Here is a 19,322-nt window from a genome sequence, read left to right as displayed (position 1 = left end):
TCCTATTAATATTCATGTACCTCTCCCCCCCCCCCCCTTAAGACAGGGCCTCACTTGAGCTCTGACTGGCCTGGATCTTGTTTTGTGGATCAGGCTGGCCTTGAACTCACTGTGAAGCTGGAGGTAGCCTTGCTCCTTAATTCTACTGCTACCTCTATCTCCCAAATGCTTATAGGTATGAGCTACCATATCCTGTCCTGCTTGGTTATGAGTTGTGTTCTCTGTCACATTATGGGTTTCCATGGCTAGGGATCCTCTGGTCCTGGGGAGGTTTAGCAGGGTAGGCCCCTCCTACACCCTCAGGGCCAAGTCCTTGTGTCTAGTGATGACTGTGGCAGTACTCTCACATCCAAGTCTAAGACTTCGACTCCCTGGTCCGTTACTGAGGACTGGTAAAGTGTTTACTTATATTGTTCTATTATTAACTAAAACTCTGAGTCAGATATTGGAGTAAAAACCTGATAGATCCAAAGAGCGATGAAGTAACAATCAGCTGACTCTGCCTCTCCATGCTTCCCCTATCCAAAAAGGCCACAACTACTTCTGTTTCTGTATGTATCCTGGGTCCTCCAAAATCTCTATGGCTAACTCTGGTTGGCTAGTTGCTAACTGCCCCGATTCACAGTTAAACTTTATTGGAAGTTTCAAGTGTCAGTACAAACAAGTATCCTGAAAGAGACTGATGTAGTTCTTGGTGTCAAACTCTGTTCATATGAGTTAGGAAAAGGGCTTGGGCTCTTTTACTAATAATGGAAACCTAGAGTGTCAGACCCAGCCCAATGCAAATACTCCACTAAGGTGGTTAGGTGTGACCATGTGACCATGTAATGCCTGGTTCTGTTGTATTCTCTGTGGAGCTGGAATCTGTTATCTAGCAACTCCACAGGAGGGTGTTTTTGTACCCAGAGTTCTGGCAAGAGCACCAGTAGTTGCATTATTTTATGTTACTCTTGCCCTCCACAGAGCAGACATTGCCACTTCAGTTTCTAAGATGCCCCATTCATTGTGAGACTTTGACTGTTCAGCAGTTACTCCATACAGAGCTAACAACACTTTGATGGCCATCTCACAGGGCTTTGACCTCTTGCTATGTGACAAATGCTGCCTGAAAACCTTTTCTAGGGTTCTAGCCTTCCAGGGGAGAATGGCAGCCAGAGAGGGGGCCTCTTTGGGCTCTCTCATAGAACTTAGTCTAAACACTGCATTCAGGTTCTGCCATGTCAGCACTCAGATTGATCTGTCACATCCCTCCTGGTACCCTCATTTCAGCCATTAAAGGACTTAGGTCCAGAGAACAATCACATTCCTGTCTGTAACTAGCTGATTCAGAACCCAGATTTGCCCAGTGCTGAAGTCTGCACCCTTCACCTGACTATTTAGGACTAAAGGAAAGTGGTTCTTGCCTATTTTGCTTCATTGTCCCCTCCCTGATTTCACTGATGCATGTTGAGAATTGCTTGCTTAAACTTTGATCTCGGCATTTATTCATTGGACTTACTGTTAATAAAAGTCTGAAATTTGCTCATTTGGCTTTATTATTTTAAAAACTCAAAGTCGTACATGCTGCACTTGATAAAGAAATTTCAAGTGATAGGTGTGTGTCTGTTTCCCTGTCTACTCAACCCCAGCTGATCTATTGCTGAAGGAACAGAATTCCTGTAGGCTTCAGCACATGAGGACCCATCCTAGGAACATAAAAGTCAGCTTTAACTCACTTGGTAGAGTGAGGAGGCACATCACAGGCCCTTGATTGTGAGTCCAGGCTCTAGCATGGCATTTTTTCTTTTTCTTTTTTTTTTTTTTCTTTTTTCTTTTTTGTTGTTGTTGCTTTGGAGCCTGTCCTGGAACTTGCTCTTGTAGACCAGGGTGGCCTCAAGCTCAGAGATCTGCCTGCCCCTGCCTCCCGAGTGCTGGGATTAAAGGCGTGCGCTACCATCGCCCAGCAAGCATGGCATTTTTCTTATGTTTTTGCTCATCTTGTTTATCTGTTTCCAGCTTGGGTATCCCACAAGCCCCTCAAATTCACCATGTCCCAATTGGAAATTATGACACTCCTTAAAATCTGACCCTCATTTTATTCCTGGTTTCAGTAGCAGCTCACCTGTGTGAACAGCTGAAATCAAGTTACTCGGAACCTTCTCCATCCATTACTTTATCCCAGTCTCCAAATCTTTTTTTTCCTTATGAGCTCTTGAAGTAACGATCAGGTTCATCCTCTTAAGTATACCCTGGGTGTCTCTGCCCTGCAGAAAATCCCATAGTGGCCAACAGTTCCTTAGACCATAAGGTTTCTGGTGGTCTAAAGCTGACCACTTTAACCGCAGGTGACCATCTAGTTCATGCACTACAGGTTTCCTAAACCAGAGGCTGATATCTCACCTATTTTTGTTATTATTTTTAGGTTTTTCAAGACAGGGTTTCTCTTTGTAACAGCCCTGGCTGTCCTGGAACTCGCTTTGTGGACCAGGCTGGCCTCAAACTCACAGAGATCCACCAGCCTCTGCCTCCCAAGTGCTGGGATTAAAGGTGCGCACCATTGGTGGCGCACGCCTTTAGTCCCAGCACTGTATCTTATTTTGAGACAGTTTCATGTGGCCCTGGTTAGCTTTGAACTTCTTAGGTAGCTGAGGTGTGCCACATGGGGCAACCACTGGCTTTGCATTCACTACTGCTCCTACTGTGTTTTGTGTGCTGCCCTTCCTATGTGGCTGCTACACAGCCTAAAAAGCCTTTCCCAAGCACCAGCTCCTCAGTCTTGGCTGGACTACTGTCAGTTTTCATACCCTTTATGATACTTTCATTCTTCATTTATTAACAACACTTGAAGATTTACTTGTTAACCACACATCTTTCTGATGTATCTTGGTAATGACCATTATTTATTCACTTTGGTACCTTTTTTTTTTTTTCATTATGGTATGAGTTATAGAAGTGAGATCATGCTGCTTATCTTCACTTTGTTGTTTTGAGATAGGGTGCTGTGTAGCCAGGGGTAATCTTGAACCCCCAATCCTCTTGCCTCCTTCTCCCAAGTACTGGAACTATAGACATGTGTGTTTATTTTCACTTAAAACAACTTTTCCATATTCTACAGATTTGTTTTTATTCAACCATCCCCACCTAGAGTTTATTTAAACTTTTGGGACAGTTTGATTTAGGCTAGCCTGTGATTCACAGTTCATGAGACCTTGCTGGACATCCAATTACAAGTCCTCAGTATATTCCTTTTCAAATTCATATTGACACATTCTCCCAACTTTTGATGAATTTGACAGTTGAAAGAATAATATGAACAAGGGCTCACCCTAGCTAGTCACCAGTTAGCATTTTGACTTTTTTTCCTGAATCATTTCAAAGTCAGCTGCTGACATGCTTCATTCCTAAATATTTTCTATTTCCAGGCAACATGGTTATTCTACCTGCTGTACCTAAGAAACCTAACATTGTCTTATCACATACATACAGTCCAGTTATCCCCAAATGTCTTCCTAGTGCTTTCCAGCTCCATGTTTCCCAAAGTTACCATCTCCCTGGTCTTTGATTTAGAATAGTCATGTTGCCCTTTCCCATGACAATTAGAAGCTCACATTGACAGGCAGTGCCACCTTGTAGACTCAATCCTGCACCATCAGTCTGCTTATAGGATTTTAAAAAGAACACCTGGAGGGTGACATGTGGTTGGTATATCAGCACAGGTTAGCTCGTGTTATTGGATACTGTCATGTAGACTTTAAAGGTCTCCCTGAACCTCCTGCTGGGCTCACTGTTGGGACTGTCTAGGGGATACAGTGAAGAGACTGAAGTGGCTGAACTAGAGGAACTGGGAGACAATGGCTGGAGACAGTGCTGGGCACAGAACCCAGTCTTGTGCATTCTGGGCAAGTGTTCTACCACTGAGCTTTATCCCCAGCCCCAAGGGCTCATGAGTCACCCAGAACACAAAAGACAGGAAATTACCCCCAACAAGCTGGCCAGCTAGATGAGCTGAAATAGCAAGCCTCATTAGGTAAGGCAGGAGGAAGATACTTATCATCAACCTTGGTTTTTGACACAACATACACGTGAACATGCACACCAAACTTACACATCAACTGCGTGGCTTCTGTTCTCTGACTTGTATTTAATTTGGAATGCTGTGTGTGCTCAGTTTGCTGCCTACCTATCAGAACACAGAATCCTTACTGAAACCATTCTGATGAGTTTAGAGCAGCTTGATATGGAATAAAGGCATCTGTGAAAACTAGGCTCCTTAATGCTCCACGATGGCAGTTTTACATGGTATTTTCTTGAAATGTCTACCCATCAAGTCTTAGCAACACGACTGCTTAAACATAAGCCGAACAAAGACGACACCAATGGACATGCCAAGGTGAACGGAAAGCCCACAAAACCTCAGCCCTACTGAAGAACTATAGGCAACCAAGAAAGCTGAAAGCAGCTGAAGTAGTCATCCCCAGAAAAGAGCACACCGATTGGTTGTCCAGTGCCAGTTGTCAGCCCCGAAAACATCCATACAAGTCACATTACACACACAGTAACAAAGAGACCATGAATTTGAAGGAGAGTAGGGAGGGGTATATGGGATTGTTTGAACGGAGGGAAACAAGAAATGTTGGAATTATACTTGAATTTCAAAAAATAATTTAAAAGGGGGAGGGTGGCTGAGGATATAACATGGTGGTAGAGCACTTGTCTAACATGTGAACCCTTGAGCCTGTCCCCAGCACTACAGGGAGAAAACCCCAAAACACACAACTGGTTTATATTACTAAAAGGAAAGGAGTATGTGGGACCAACGTGTCTAAATAATTCTAGGGAGACAAAGAAGAGACCTGGCACTTCAGAAAGAAGTGTTGAGGGTAGGCCCAAATGTAGTTGCTTCCTCCCCTTTCACCTCATCCCACCCAGAAGCTTCTCTGCTGGCCGAGGACCGCTTACCTCCGTCCCTCTCCCTGCTGATACCACCTTCTCTAAGCTCTTGCTTCCATTCCCTTCTACAAACAAAACTAAACTGCAGTAAAGAGCAATTACAGCAGGACTCAAACTGAACCTCAGGATGTAAGCTATGTGTACATGTTGCCTATAACAACCCTAGGAAGCACAGTGATGAGAACAAAAGGGTAGCTGTGGTGCAGGTATATACCTATCATCCCAGCACTCAGAAGACTGAGGTCGGTAGGACTGTGGGTCTGAGGCCAGCCTGGGCTTCATAGACAGCATGCATGTCTCAAAAGAGGTGGGGGCTTTCAAAAAAACTAAAAAATAAAAAAATAAAAGCCATGCCGTGGTGGCGCACGCCTTTAATCCCAGCACTCGGGAGGCAGAGCCAAGCGGATCTCTATTGAGTTTGAGGCCAGCTTGGTCTATAGAGCGAGATCCAGGACAGGCACCAAAACTACACAGAGAAACCCTGTCTCAAAAAAAAAAAAAAAAAAAAAAAGAGGTGGGGGGCAGAACTGATAATGGATATGTGACTGAAGAGCAGTGTTTAAAGCCAAGCTGACCCTCAGGAGAGCTGATCCCCAAAACTTCAACTTTGGTATTTTGGAAAGAGCCCCACGTGCTTTCGGCCAGTAACATCCAATTCATCAGTGTGAAGGGAGAAACAAGTGAAGCAAGTGTTCTTGCACCGTCAATCCATGTGCTGAGGTGGGTAGGAAAGGGAAACCTGCTTTGGGGACACTGCTGGAGTTCCCCTCCCCCCCTTTTTTTACACAGGTTCTTGCTGTTACCTAGGCTGGCTTTAACTCTTACATGCTAGGGTTATAGGAATGTACCACCATACCTGGGTAGGTCATACAGTTTTCATTTTTATTTTTTGGTCAGCATACAAAATAATGGGTTTCACTGTGACATATTTATACAAAATACATCGTTATTTTTTATTCTGGAAATTAAGCAACATCAATAAAAATTAAAAATTAGGTGGAACAGGGTGGTTCAAACCTATAATCTTAGCACTTGGGAGGCTGAGGCAGGAGGATCACTGTGAGGTTAGCTTGTGGTAATGAGTTCAGTCCAGAATGAAATTGTCTCAAAAAAGAAAAACTGAAGATTGAGAAAAATGTTAGTTTTATAATAGATTTATTTTTAAAGGGTAAAACACTCAAGACAATTTAAATACAAGTCCAACAGAACCGCTGTCAGTCAGCCATGATGCCATCAGGTGTTCTCGGAGTCCTCCTGGTGAGGAAGAAGGCTCTGGCAATGACAAGATAAGTTGGGTTTCTTTTTGGTGTGTAGTCACTGACTCTAAATGCCACCTTTAAGGTGCCCAGTGCATTCTAAACACTAAAACAGTAGAGCTGAAACAACAGTGACTGTCAAATAAGGCTTAACAGTGACAGCAATGCCCATCTATGACCCAATTTGACCTTCACAAAGCCCTGATAGGGCCAGTCGTCATTGCCACTTTACATGGAATCAAATTCATAGCTCAGCAGCTTGTCCAAGATCGCCAGGCTCACTGCATGGCCATCAATAAGGGGCATTACTGCCGATTTGGGTCTCTGTCTCTGGCCACCTCTGCTTCTGAGAGCAGGCAAGGCTGTGCTGGGAGTGGGACTGAGGGACTGAGGTGCGTTTCTGGTTTATGCCATGCAGTATTTGTGTAAGACTGCTTTTAAGAAGAGGGCTCCTGGAACCCTGCATGGGTTAGGGATTTGGATGCCATTAACCAGAAATGGCCTGTGTTCTCTAACTAATGACAGTCTGTCAAGCACTGCCAACTTTTGTTCTGAGTCTCCAGACAGATTAATCCCATGGGAGAATGTGGCTTTATGTCAGGTTGTTTACCTGATACTTTATTCATATACGTCCTTCTTATCTGCAATGTAGTCTACAATTTCTTGTGGACACATTAACTTCTCTGCATCTATGTCAGGAATTTCAAACCCTAAAATGAAAAAGAAAAATTGGTAACAGTGTGTGAATATGGAAAAAGTAAACCCTTTAGAACTGAAAGCCTCTGACTCCCCTTTCCTCTTTTAATTTTAGGTCAGAGCCTCACTAAGTGACTCAGGCTGACCTTGAAATTTCAAGTAGCCAGGATTACAAGTCTGCCACCAGGCTTGGCTTGCATTTGATTCTGTCATCTCACTACACATTTCCAGCAATCTGGAGTCTCATTTTGTTTTTGAACTGGGTAGGTTTTAGAAAATACATATATCATGTTGGGCTTAAGTTTTTTAGAAATAATAGAAAATTTCTCTTTTTAAGTACACAACTCAGTAGTTTGTAGTACGCTCACAAGGTTGTACAACCATTGCTATTGTTTAATTCCCCAAGAATTAATCCAATTAATCAAAGTCTCCCTAGAATAGTTCTTAACCTGTGGGTCCCCTTTGGGGTCACATATTAGATATTCTGCATATCAGATATTTATACTATGATTCATAACAGCAAAATTACAGTCATGAAATAGCAACAAAATAATTTAATGGCTGGAGATCACCATAACATGAAGTACTGTATTAAAGGGTCACAACTTTAGGAAGGTTGAGAACCCCTGCCCTAGAACATTTTTATCACCCCTAAAAACAAAACCAAGTCATTAGTAGTTCACTCCCCACCATCTCAGTACTTGGCAGCCTTAGATCTACTCTGTCCCATCTGTTTTCCTCCTGATATTTCATGCCAGTGGCGTACGTGTGCAGCACATGCGGGGTGCTTTGTCTTTTGTCCTCCGGGTCATCCCTGCTGCAGTCTGTACTCCTTTCTTGTCATGCAGCTGAGTTGTGACAGTGTCAATGGGGCTCAAATTCTGGATGAGCACCTTCTATGTGATCTCTCAGCAGTCCCAATCTTGAAGCTCCTATCTGGCACACTCATTTTCCAGTGTAGGAAAAGACTGTGAGAGGTGCCATTGCTTGTCAGGCTCACACATGTCTGAACTCCGTCCAGCTCTGGTACGTGTAAGCCCTAGGCAGCATAGCATTTGCTGACATCATCTATAAGGAGCTTTAACTAGGGCCTGCTTTGTTGGGTGGCACAGGTATCCTTTGCTTTCTAGTCAAACAGCTATCCAAAAAGGAGCCAAGGAATTTTATAAAGTCTCATTTGCACAACAAACAGATCTTAATAAAAACTTGAAGCAGGCATGGCAAACATCACAGGAGATGCAGACCTCATCTGTGTGTCCTCAGAGCAGCTTATTACTGCTGTCTGGTTAGTGTCGTCAGCATCTCTACAAGTCAGACTTTTGCCCTTCATCCCATGCTTTCCCAGGCCTTTTGGGGCCAGTCAGCCTTTAATTCTAGTACACATTCGGCTAGGCCTGCACTGTCCCTAATATTCACTTCATTTGACAGTAAGAAGACTGGGAAGTACTAGCTGTTATTGTTTCTACTAATACCTGAATCTAGTCCAGACTCTAGCATTTCCTTCAGTTTAAACCACCTAAAAGTCACCTGGGATACAGCCTGGGTTTCAGAGAGAGAGAGAGAGATCTTTTCTTAAAAACAACAAAATAAAGACTCATAACATGCAAATCCAAAGCTAAGGTATATATGTTACCAAATTCGTCTTCCATGGCCATAATAATCTCCACTTGGTCCAAACTGTCTAAGCCCAGGTCCTTCATAAAATGAGAATTTACTGAGAGCTGCAAGAAAGAAATACAAAACAAAATTTAATTCATGAAGGTGTTTGCTTCCCAACAACAGAATGGTACTTCATCATCATATAGAAGATTTTCAAAGAAACATCAAGGCTTTAAATAACATGGTATATTTAACATATGCTGGGATGGGCACAGTATATTTTGTTAGTTTATTCAATTTCATTTTAAGGCGGTTAACTTTAGAAACAAATTTAAATGAAGGATTTCATGCTACTTTTTTTTTTTTTTTGGTTTTTCGAGACAGGGTTTCTCTGCGCCTTTCCTAGAACTCACTTGGTAGCCCAGGTAGTTCAGGCTGGCCTTGAACTCACAGAGAACCACCTGCCTCTGCCTCCCAAATGCTGGGATTAAAGGCGTATGCCACTGCTGCCCAGCCATGCCACATATTTTATTAGGATCTTTGATCACTATTCTAAAGGACATCTGAGAGAATTTGTTTTCTTGCTATTTTACTAGCAAATAAAACCCCTTCTCCCCCAAGCCTAACTGTAGGCTATTATCCTAGCAACTCAGGAGGTAGGCACTGACAGATCTCTCTGAGTTTGAGGCCAGCCTCGTCTACATAGCAAGTTCCAGGACAGTCAGCCCTACACAGTGAGTATCTATCCTTAAAAAAGAAAGAAAAGGGGCTGGAGAGATGGCTCAGAGTTTAAGAGCACTGCTTGCTCTTCCAAAGGTCCTAAGTTCAATTCCCAGCAACCACATGGTGGCTCACAACTGTCTGTAATGAGATCTGGTGCCCTCTTCTGGCCTGTGGGGATACGTACAGACAGAACAATGTATACATAATAAATAAATAAATCTTTAAAAAAAAGAAAGAAAGAAAAGGCAGGCTAGCCGGGCGGTGGTGGCGCACGCCTTTAATCCCAGCACTTGGGAGGCAGAGCCAGGTGGATCTCTGTGAGTTCGAGGCCAGCCTGGGCTACCAAGTTAGCTCCAGGAAAGGCGCAAAGCTACGCACAGAAACCCTGTCTCGAAAAACCAAAAAAAAAAAAAAAAAAAAAAAAAAAAAAGAAAAGGCAGGCTATTATAGGGCTGTGGCTCAGTATAGAGCATGTGCTTAATATGTATGAGGCCCAAGGTTCCATCTCCAACAACACAGTCACACTCAACAACTAAAAATCCTAAGATTATTATAAATTGTAGGTACCTGTCAGAAGATAAAATAGTGTATTCATTTGCTTATAACTTAGACTTCAAGATCACCAGGAAATATTCTTTAAAATCCATGTTAAGGTCCTGAGATGGCCCGGCAGTTAAAAACATTCCCTATACAATCCTGAGGACCAGAGTTCAGATTCCAGCACCCATGTAACAAGCTGTGTGTCTGGTACATGCCTATACTGGCAGCTCCAGAGTGGGCAGAGACAGGAGGATCACTGGACTTGCTGGTTTCCAGCCTAGCTGAGAAAGTGGGAGCCCCAAGTTCAGAGATACCTTGCCTCAAAATAGATGGGAGAATGAAAGAGGACATTTGATGACTTCTGTCTTCAGTACACACGTAGGCAGGTATGCAATTGTACACACACACAAATCTTTTTTAAAAAATCTTTTTAAAAACTATGTTAAACTACACACCAGTTTAGTTACTAAAGGAAAAAAATGTTTACAAACGATGAAAAAAATTCCAAGAGTTAAGTTAAAAAAGAAGCAAGCCTATGTGGTAATACCTCTATAATCCCAGTGCTCAGGAGAAGGCAAAGAGTGTGAATTTTGGACCAGCCTGGGCTACATAGGGAGCCCTTGTCTTTTAAAAAAAAAAAAGCAAGAGGCAGAATGCAGGTCTGGTATATGGACCACCTGTGGTTTTTTGCAGGCTTTTCTTGTACTGAGGATTGTGATTAGGCCCTGTCATGGGGTAAACATGTGTTTTCCCCTGAACTACACTCCCTGACCACTTGTGTTTTCAGAAGAGTGGGAGATCTTCATAAGTACTGTAGTGGTTTGAATGAGAAGTCCCCGATAAGTGTTGGGCATCTGAATATTTGGTTCCTAGTTGATGGCAATTTGGGAAGGATTAGGAGGTGCAGCCTTGTTGGAGGAAGTGTGTCCCAGGGGCAGGCTTCAAGGCTCCTCCATTCCCAGTGTACTCTCTGCTTCCTGTTTGTGGTTCAAGATGTAAGCTCTCAGCTACTTCTCCAGTGCCATGCTTACCTGCCTACTGCCACGATGGAACTATAACCTTAATAAACCCTTCCTTCTGTAAGTTGCCTTGGTCATGTTTTATCACAGCAATAGAAAAGTAACTCACAAATACATATGCTATACATGTGTCTGTACTGCCTAACATCTATTGGGTCTCTGGAAAGATACACAAGAAGCTATATCTATATGAGAACATTATCAGTCTCCTAGTTGGCTGGAGGCTGGGAGAGGTTTTTTGTTTTTTTAATTTTATTTTTTTATTTATGTGCATTGGTGTATTTGCCTGCATGAATGTCTGTATGAGGGTGTTGGGTACCCTGAAGTGGAGTTACTGCCATGTAGGTGTTGGGAATTGAACCCAGGTCCTCTGGAAGATCAGCTAGTGCTCTTAACCACTGAGCCATCTCTCCAGCCCCCATGGAGAGACTTTTAATTGAATATTTGTTTGGCCCTTTTGAATTTTATACTACCTGGTTAAATACACCGAAGGAAAAACAATGCAGGCTAGTGAGACAGCTCAGCAGGTAAAGGTGCTTGCCACCAATCCTGATGACCCCGAGGTCAACCTCGGGACAGGCACGGTGGGAGGAGAGAACCGACTACTGCAGATTGTCCTGTAACTCCTCATGGGGGCCATGACATGCATATACATACATAAGTACTTATACAAACACATACACAAAAACAAAAGGGAAATTAATAAATTCCTCTTATTTATTTATTTATTTATTTATTTATTTATTTATTTTCCAGAGTTATAAAGAGCTTTATTAGAAAGAAAGGGAATAGGAGGGAGGAGAGTCAGGCCTGGAGAGAAAGGAAGATGGCGGGAGCAGAGAGAGAACACAGAGAGAGTGTGGGGGTCCCATTCCGGGTTTTTAAGGCGGGGATTGTGTGACCATGCAGCAATAAATTCCTTTTAAATTAAAGCAAAAGATATAAAAAAAATCCCAACCAGTTACCTTTTCTGGGTCAATCTTGTCGTAGAGTTTCAAGACATACAGCACTCGGTCCTTGATTCCCTCTAACGTCAAAGGGGGTGCGTCACTGTACTGACGGCACAAGTGTGTGACCCTTCCAGGCACCTAGAACAAAGGAGGAAGGAAACTGTCACTCAGTCCCAAATGTCTTTACATAAGTGCACATTACAGGTATCTTTTAAAAAACTTACACAGCAATGTTTTACTTGGGAGCGGAATCCACATGTGCCATGGCACATGAGTGGAAGTCAGAGGCATGGGAGTCAGTTCTCTTCTCTCTGGGTTCCAGGGATTGAACTGAGGTCATCAGGTTTGGTGGCAGGTGTCTTTACCTGCTGGGCCACTTCACTGCCCACCACAGGCACTTTCCCAAAGCTTCCTGGGCTTCACAGAACCCACCTCATCTCATTCTCCAGTGTGGTCATTACTGTATACTGAGTCATAGAGCTGGGTCAACTCAGCAGCTCTAGCATCAAAATGAGTGTCACTTGTCCTCAAAATCAGGACTGGTCCCTCTGGCTTTGGACATCATCTTGTTCAGTAAGACTGTCACTAACATAAGGCCTAAGTTCCCTCATGGCAAATTTAGCATGTCATAGCCTCTTCAATGCACTGCCACATTCATCACACAGGTAAGAGTCAAAATAACCCACCCTAACAGCTGCCATGGTATATATACATCAGAGCTTAATTAGGCTTAAGCAGTAACTAGACTCTGGCTAGAACAAATGATGCCAGCCACCATCCCTAAACCTCACAGCCCCATCTATTTCCCTGCCAGGTGGACATGCCCTATAAGTCACCAGACATGCTATGAGCCTTTCTAAACTTTGTTATAATATCTCAAGTATTTCTGCTATCAGCCTGCTTTATACTTAGTTGAGTACTGCAGCCCTGGCCAGATTTCATTTACTAAGTATGGAGAAGCACTGACTGGCAGAGGGTTTAATGCTGATGAAGTCATAACTAGAACAAGAAAAAACAACCTATCTAGCAGTTTGGCTCATCATGGAGTCCCCATAAACTAAACAGGTTATCTTCAAATGATTTTTGAATCCTTAGTTTGTAGCTAAGGCTTTCCCACAGAAAATGCATTTGTTGCTGGGCTTTTAACCCCAGGTGCTTGGGAAGTGAGGCAGGAGGGTCAAGATCAAGGCCAAGCTGGACAATTTAGAGAACGAGTTTCAAAATAAAGAGGGGCAGGGATGTAATACAGCTTAATGGCAGAGCAGTGTGCTTAGCATGTATGAAACCCTGGGTTCACTCTTTAACACCGAAAAAGCAGGGGAGAAAAGACAGCAATATGGATCAGAGGCTAAAGGCATTTGCCACCAAGCCTAATAAACCAAGTTCAATCTTCAGAATCCACATAGTGGAAAGAGAAAACATGGACTACCTCAAGTTATCCCCTGACCTTCTCATGCACGCTTACACACTAAATAAATAAATGTATAAGAAAGGACGAACTGGGTTTGCTTGCTGGCACTCAGGTCCCTGAGTATGTCTATGAAAAATGACCTAAGAGCTGCTGTGGTGTCAAATGCTTGTAACTCTAACAGTTGAGACATTGATATTCAGGGTCCCAGGAAAGTCTGGACTATTTAGCAAGAAACTACTTCAAAATAAAACTAAAGCCGGGCGGTGGTGGCACACACCTTTAATCCCAGCACTCGGGAGGCAGAGCCAGGCGGATCTCTGTGAGTTCGAGGCCAGCCTGGGCTACCAAGTGAGTTCCAGGAAAAGGCGCAAAGCTACACAGAGAAACCCAGTCTCGAAAAACCAAAATAAATAAATAAATAAAATAAAATAAAATAAAACGGAACCAGTGTATACTTCTTTATCAAGATATACTTAATTTGCAGCAAACTAAAGAGATGAACTGAAGAGATATTCTAGAGGATTTCTGAATACTTTTAAAGAATGGCAGGGCACGTTTGTGTTGAAATCCGTTGTTTCCTTTATATTTGGTGTCAGAGGCCTTTGATAGGGACATACCACCAGACCTACGCATCACAATGACTTAAAGAGGTCACAAATAAAATGAAGCAGAAAGGAATAAAAAGAAAGGAGAAGAAATATGTTAATAATGAGAGTGACAGAGAGTTGACCTCCTGAGGTAGGAGGACCCAAGAGGTCCTGTGTGCATATCAAGAAGGCATGGAAAAGAGATTAGAAACTATTAAGGGACTGGAGTTGTAGTTCATTACTTGAGGGCTTGACTTGTATGAGTGAGGCCCTGGGTTCGATGTCCAGCCTGGAAGGAAAAAAAGATCCAAGCAGATTTTAGTAAGACATGGTTCAGGCTTGCAATCCTAGTACTTGGGAGGCCGAGGAAGAGTAACACATTCTCTCACCAACCTGAGTTCCAAGGCCAGCCTGAGATAACATGAGACCCTGTCTCAAAGACAATAAACAAACAAAGAACATCAAGGACTGGTATGAAGTGGAATTAACACAGGAGAGATGGAGAATAGTGCCGAGCTTGTCACCAGGCCATGGGAAAGAGTGGCTGGGAGAGTCTGTATGTATAGTTAGTTACTCATGTGGTCACTAGGTGTCAGTAGCTCACGAGGCATCACTGGCAAGTTCCTACAGAGTCAGGTAGGTGCCAAGTGATTGAACTAAGAGTTCTCTGTCTTGAGGCTACATGTCAATCTAAAGTAGATGGCTGTAGTAAGATCAGTACAAGGCAGTAAGATGTAAGAGCCGAGAGGTGAGACTGAGAAACCAGATTAGATGTAGTAACTAAGCCGGGCGGTGGTGGCGCACACCTTTAATCCCAGCACTCGGGAGGCAGAGCCAGGCGGATCTCTGTGAGTTCGAGGCCAGCCTGGGCTACCAAGTGAGTCCCAGGAAAGGCGCAAAGCTACACAGAGAAACCCTGTCTCGAAAAACCAAAAAAAAAAAAAAAAAGATGTAGTAACTAGACTGCTTAAAGTAGTTAGCATCAGAGTATTGGCTCTTACTGTTTGTCCTCATCAAGTTATATAATTGTATATGCCTCAGTTTCTTTAGCTATTAAATACAGACAAGCAACAGTACCTTGTTTATAAGATTGTGGCAAGGCATCAGTTAGCTGATGTAAAAGCACTGGACACTGCTTGGCATCTACACAGTACAGTGTGGATTATCTAGCAGTGCTGCAGTCTGGCAGTGTGGCCCCCTCAGCTGTGGTAGAGCCCAAAATACATATTCCATTCATTCCTTTCCTCGGTCATTTTTTTAAACTTGTCATTTACTTACTTATTTTGGTACTGGCATGGGACCCCATTTCATCCATGCTAGGCAGGGGCTCCACCATTATATCGCCATCCTTGTTTTTGAAATGGGGCTTAATTACGTTACTCTAGGTAGCTTTGAACTTACTCTGCAGCCCAGACATGCCTTGAACATATTCTTTCTGTTGGCCTACCAAGGAGCTGAGATTACAGGCCAGGGTTGATTTGTTCCATTAAATCAGACTATGGCACTACTAAGCACTTTACACACCTTTTACAAAGAAATTGAGACAGGATGGCTAGGTATCCTACTCCAGGTCTCCGTGCATGACCTCTTGGAGGGTCTAAACTGCTTCCTCCTGCCAGATCTCTGTGATGATACAGTGTCCCCCAATATATTGTGCATCCTAATAAACTTATCTGGGGTCAGAGGACAGAAAAGCCACTAGATAGACATAGAGGCCAGAAAATGGTGGCACACATGCCTTTAATCCTACCACTTGGGAGGCAGAGATCCATTCAGATCTCTGAGTTCAAAGCCACACTGGAAACAGCCAGGCATGGTGACTCACGCCTTTAATCCCAGGAAGTGATGGTAGAAAGCAGAATGGTATATAAGGCGTGAAAACCAGGAACTAGAGCTAGTTAAGCTTTTAGGCTTTTAGCAGCAGTTCAGCTGAGATTCATTCTGGATGAGGACTCAGAGACTTCCAGTCTGAGGAACAGGATCAGCTGAGGAATTGGCAAGGTGAGGTAGCTGTGGCTTGTTCTGCTTCTCTGATCTTCCAGCGTTGACCCCGGTACCTGGCTCCAGGTTTGTTTCTATTAATAAGACCTTTTAAGATCCATGCTACAGATCTCTGCTAGGAAAGCACCTCCCCTGTAGTCAACACAGTTGTCTCGGGGGTGTTCTTCCCCCCCAGACTCACACATGGGACATAAATGATCTCCAAGCATCAAGGGTGGTATAGTCTGCAGTGACTCTGAGCTCTCCTGGTACTGAAGAGTTTCTATTAGAATCTATCTTGCTCCCCTCTGTTCTTCTTTATTTATGGAAAAATCTTTAAAGGCCATCTCTGTCACTTGTCCACTTCAAACCTCAGGAACTGAGACACCTCAAACGCAGCTGTTTGAAACAAACCTACACCTCTACAAATTTCTTCCTTACTCTACTCCCTCTCCATCTTGTGGGATCTAGCCAGAAACTTCCAAGCCAACTTATTTCAATAATCAAAGATGGGTGATTTAGTGAAAAGGTTTCTTATTCCTTCAACAACAAACCTTGCTTACTTTTTTTTTTTTTTTGTTTCTTTTGTTGTTTGTTTGTTTTTGTTTTGTTGAAACAGGGTTTCTCTGTGTAGCTTTGGAGCCTTTCCTGGAACTCACTCGGTAGCCCAGGCTGGCCTCGAACTCACAGCCTGCCTCTGCTGGGATCAAAGGTGTGCGCTGCCACCTCCTGGCCTTGCTTACTGTTTGCTTCCCCTGATTTGTGCAGAGAACGTCCATATTCCAATAACATGCCTAAAATAACTTGTAAACAGCTGTCTTTCTGCATCTATGAATGAACTTACTCAACACCATTCTGTAAGTATAAAGCAGTTCCTCTATTGTCAACATAAACCCAGCAGAGATAGCACTGCCTGTTCTAAGCATGGTCCCTGGACCACATCTGGAAAGCCCATGAGAACACACACTTTGCAGACCTACCAAATCAGTCTTCTATCATAACCCTGAAGATGTGTGTGCACACCTATGTTTGAGAAGCAATGCTGTAAGAACAGGGAGATCACATTTTATCCTAATCCGAAATTAGTCTCTAGACCCAAATACACAGCAACTTTACTGCCCTTCTAACACCTTACAATGACAAGCTTTTGGGACAATGCTCTGTGTGTCCATTACACTGTCAGCAAAATGTCAACACTGATGTAGATTCTTATTTCTTCTTGTAGCATGCAGGTGTGGCTGAAACCGCTAGCATAGGAAATTCGTGAGTGCAAAAAGGGTTTTCAACATGGCCCAGAGTCTATCCTACAGTAGGCTCCTAATCTTGGTTGCACACGGGGAACTTAAAACGCCATGCCAGGGCCTGATGCCAGGGCAATAAATCAGAAGGGGAGCGGGAAGAAGGTTAGAATCTTCGGTTGTTGGACAACTAGGGATGAAAGTGACGCCCGAGAATTTCAGCCTCACACTAGTTTTATCAAATATGCAAGCTACTCAGCACTTTTTCCTATCCCTACTTCCAGAAGGCTCACAGACAAAAGGTGCCACAAGGGGAAAATTATCACAGAACTCTAGTAAGAGAATACTCTATAGAGAGGGCAGGCAAGTGGTTTCTCCTTGTGCACTCTTTTTAACCTTCCCTAGGAAGTGACCACAGTATACCATCATCCTAACTGACAGGGGCCGCAATAGGTGCTCTCCTCGATCTCTCTCAACTAAACCTCATTGCCACTCCTCAAGAATGAGAGCTGGTGCCCAATTTTGTTGTTCAGTCGAGACTTGGTCAAAGTTCTGTGCTTTAATCATAAGACACTCGGCCTCACGACAGGGGTCAACCAAAACCCGTCGGGCAGCAGGGCTAGCCGCGTACCCCGAATCACCCCTGCAGCTGCTGTGCAGCCTGCTGGGGCCCCTCCCCCAACCACGGCGGCCCGGGCCCTGACCCCTGAGCAGCCCCGGCAAAGTCACCGCGAGTCACCTGCGTGAGCGCCAAGGAGGGCTGCAGAGTCCCGGGCCTTCTCCGGGTTCCCTCAGGGCAGAGAGTGGTGCTGAGCGGCCGGGCCAAGGCCAGTGTGGGAAGCCGGAGCTTGGGCACAAAGGCCGCGGGCAGGCGGCGGACACAGGCAGAAAGGACACGAGCCGCCATGGCTACGCCAACCCAGGATGCACTGCGCCGCGACCTCCCGCCCAAGCCGGTGTTAGCACGGTACGCTAGCGACGTACAGAGCGGCGCTGGCGGGCTCGGCGGGCGCTGGCGGTCCCTGGCGGCTCCCGGCGGCGCTGCACCCACCTCCATTTGAAGGGCAAGAGCTACTGTGGTGCCATCTGTCCCTAAACGCTCACCGACAAAAAAGGAACCGACATTTCCCCCCTCAACATTCTGAAATAAATTGTTTGAAGAGTGTTGGCCGGTGATCCTGGCGTGGTGGCAAACGTCTTTAATGCCAGCACTCTGCAGGCAGGCGGATCTCTGTGAATTCTAGGCCAGCCAGGGCTACATACTAAGGCCCTGTCTCAAAAAATAAAATATGCCCCAGTTCTCCCATAGCATTAAGATTTTTTTTTTTTTTTTTTTTTTTGGTTTGAATGAAAACTCAGTACAAAATATGAGCGTGAAACAGAGTGGATTTAAGACTAGTAGCCAGGTGTGGTTGCCAAAGTCCCAGCCCCAGAGTCTGAGACAGAAGGATCATGAGATGATGGTAGTCTAGACTACATAGCAAGGCCCTGTCTCTAAATAAATAAATAACCCAAAGGACACATACACAAAAAAGACCCCACAAAATCCCATGTGCTTGCATATGTAAACTGAAGACTAATAGATGGGAAGCATAACAATACATATTTTAAATTTTGGTAATGTACAACCTTGGGATAATTCTGCAGTATAGCAAAAAGTAAGACTGGACAATATCCAGTAATATATCCAACAAAATGGACAGCTATGTATATCCAACAACTAACATATCCAACAAAGTGGTAACTTTGGTGCCCACACACCAGTTAGCCACTAAGCAAGGCAGACATCCTAGGGACAAACTCCTACATTAATGCACTTTATTTCATTATTTCCTTTATTTTCAGCTAAAGCCTTCTGGTGTAAGTTGAGCATGCCTAGAGGCATTCCTGTTCATCCCCTCCAATCTCATAAACACATACCCCATGACCTAAAAAAATGTGCCTAGTATCTTCTTAAATTAACTAAACTGAGCATGCTGAGAAGTGTATGTAGGGATAAGAGTATGTATGATTTCACACACGATTGAGCCGGTATGATAATGAGTATTCAGAGATGGGTAATGCCTGGGGGGCACTCGCCAACCTAAGACAGAGCACCTGTGTAGCCTGGGCAGGCGTCTCTATGACAGGTAAGGTGACCTGCTGACGTCCCACGCAACCCAAGTCAGAAGCTCATTTTTTAATAAAAGGGGGACCTGCAGGGCCCTGGCCCCCCTTTTGGGAAACTGTTGCCTTGCTTGCAGACCTTGACCTTGATATCCTCCCAATGCTAATTCCCTGCCAGGTTCCACCCTCCTGAATGCCTAAGGGAAGTTCCTTGTCTGTGTATCCTGAATAATGGGCGTTAACAGCTTAGATGCAAGATTGTAAAACATCAGTAGCGAACTTCTGCCC

General features: G+C 44.0%; 1 protein-coding gene across 1 annotated transcript; it reads right to left on the bottom strand.

Moving 5' to 3' along the window:
• Positions 1-6,067: 6,067 nt before the first annotated feature.
• Positions 6,068-17,871, bottom strand: Ndufab1 (NADH:ubiquinone oxidoreductase subunit AB1). The gene is made up of 5 exons (XM_028867859.2): positions 17,668-17,871; positions 11,728-11,850; positions 8,515-8,602; positions 6,796-6,895; positions 6,068-6,201 (listed from the first exon to the last, which is right to left on the bottom strand). The coding sequence occupies exons 1-4, from the start codon at positions 17,833-17,835 to the stop codon at positions 6,804-6,806; spliced, it is 471 nt and encodes a 156-aa protein (XP_028723692.1). The 5' UTR covers positions 17,836-17,871; the 3' UTR covers positions 6,068-6,201; positions 6,796-6,803.
• Between the last annotated feature and the right edge of the window lie 1,451 nt (positions 17,872-19,322).

Source organism: Peromyscus leucopus, chromosome 1 (assembly GCF_004664715.2).
Source record: "Peromyscus leucopus breed LL Stock chromosome 1, UCI_PerLeu_2.1, whole genome shotgun sequence".
NCBI classification, from domain to species: Eukaryota; Metazoa; Chordata; class Mammalia; order Rodentia; family Cricetidae; genus Peromyscus; species Peromyscus leucopus.
This window is presented reverse-complemented; position numbering and strand designations above follow the sequence as displayed.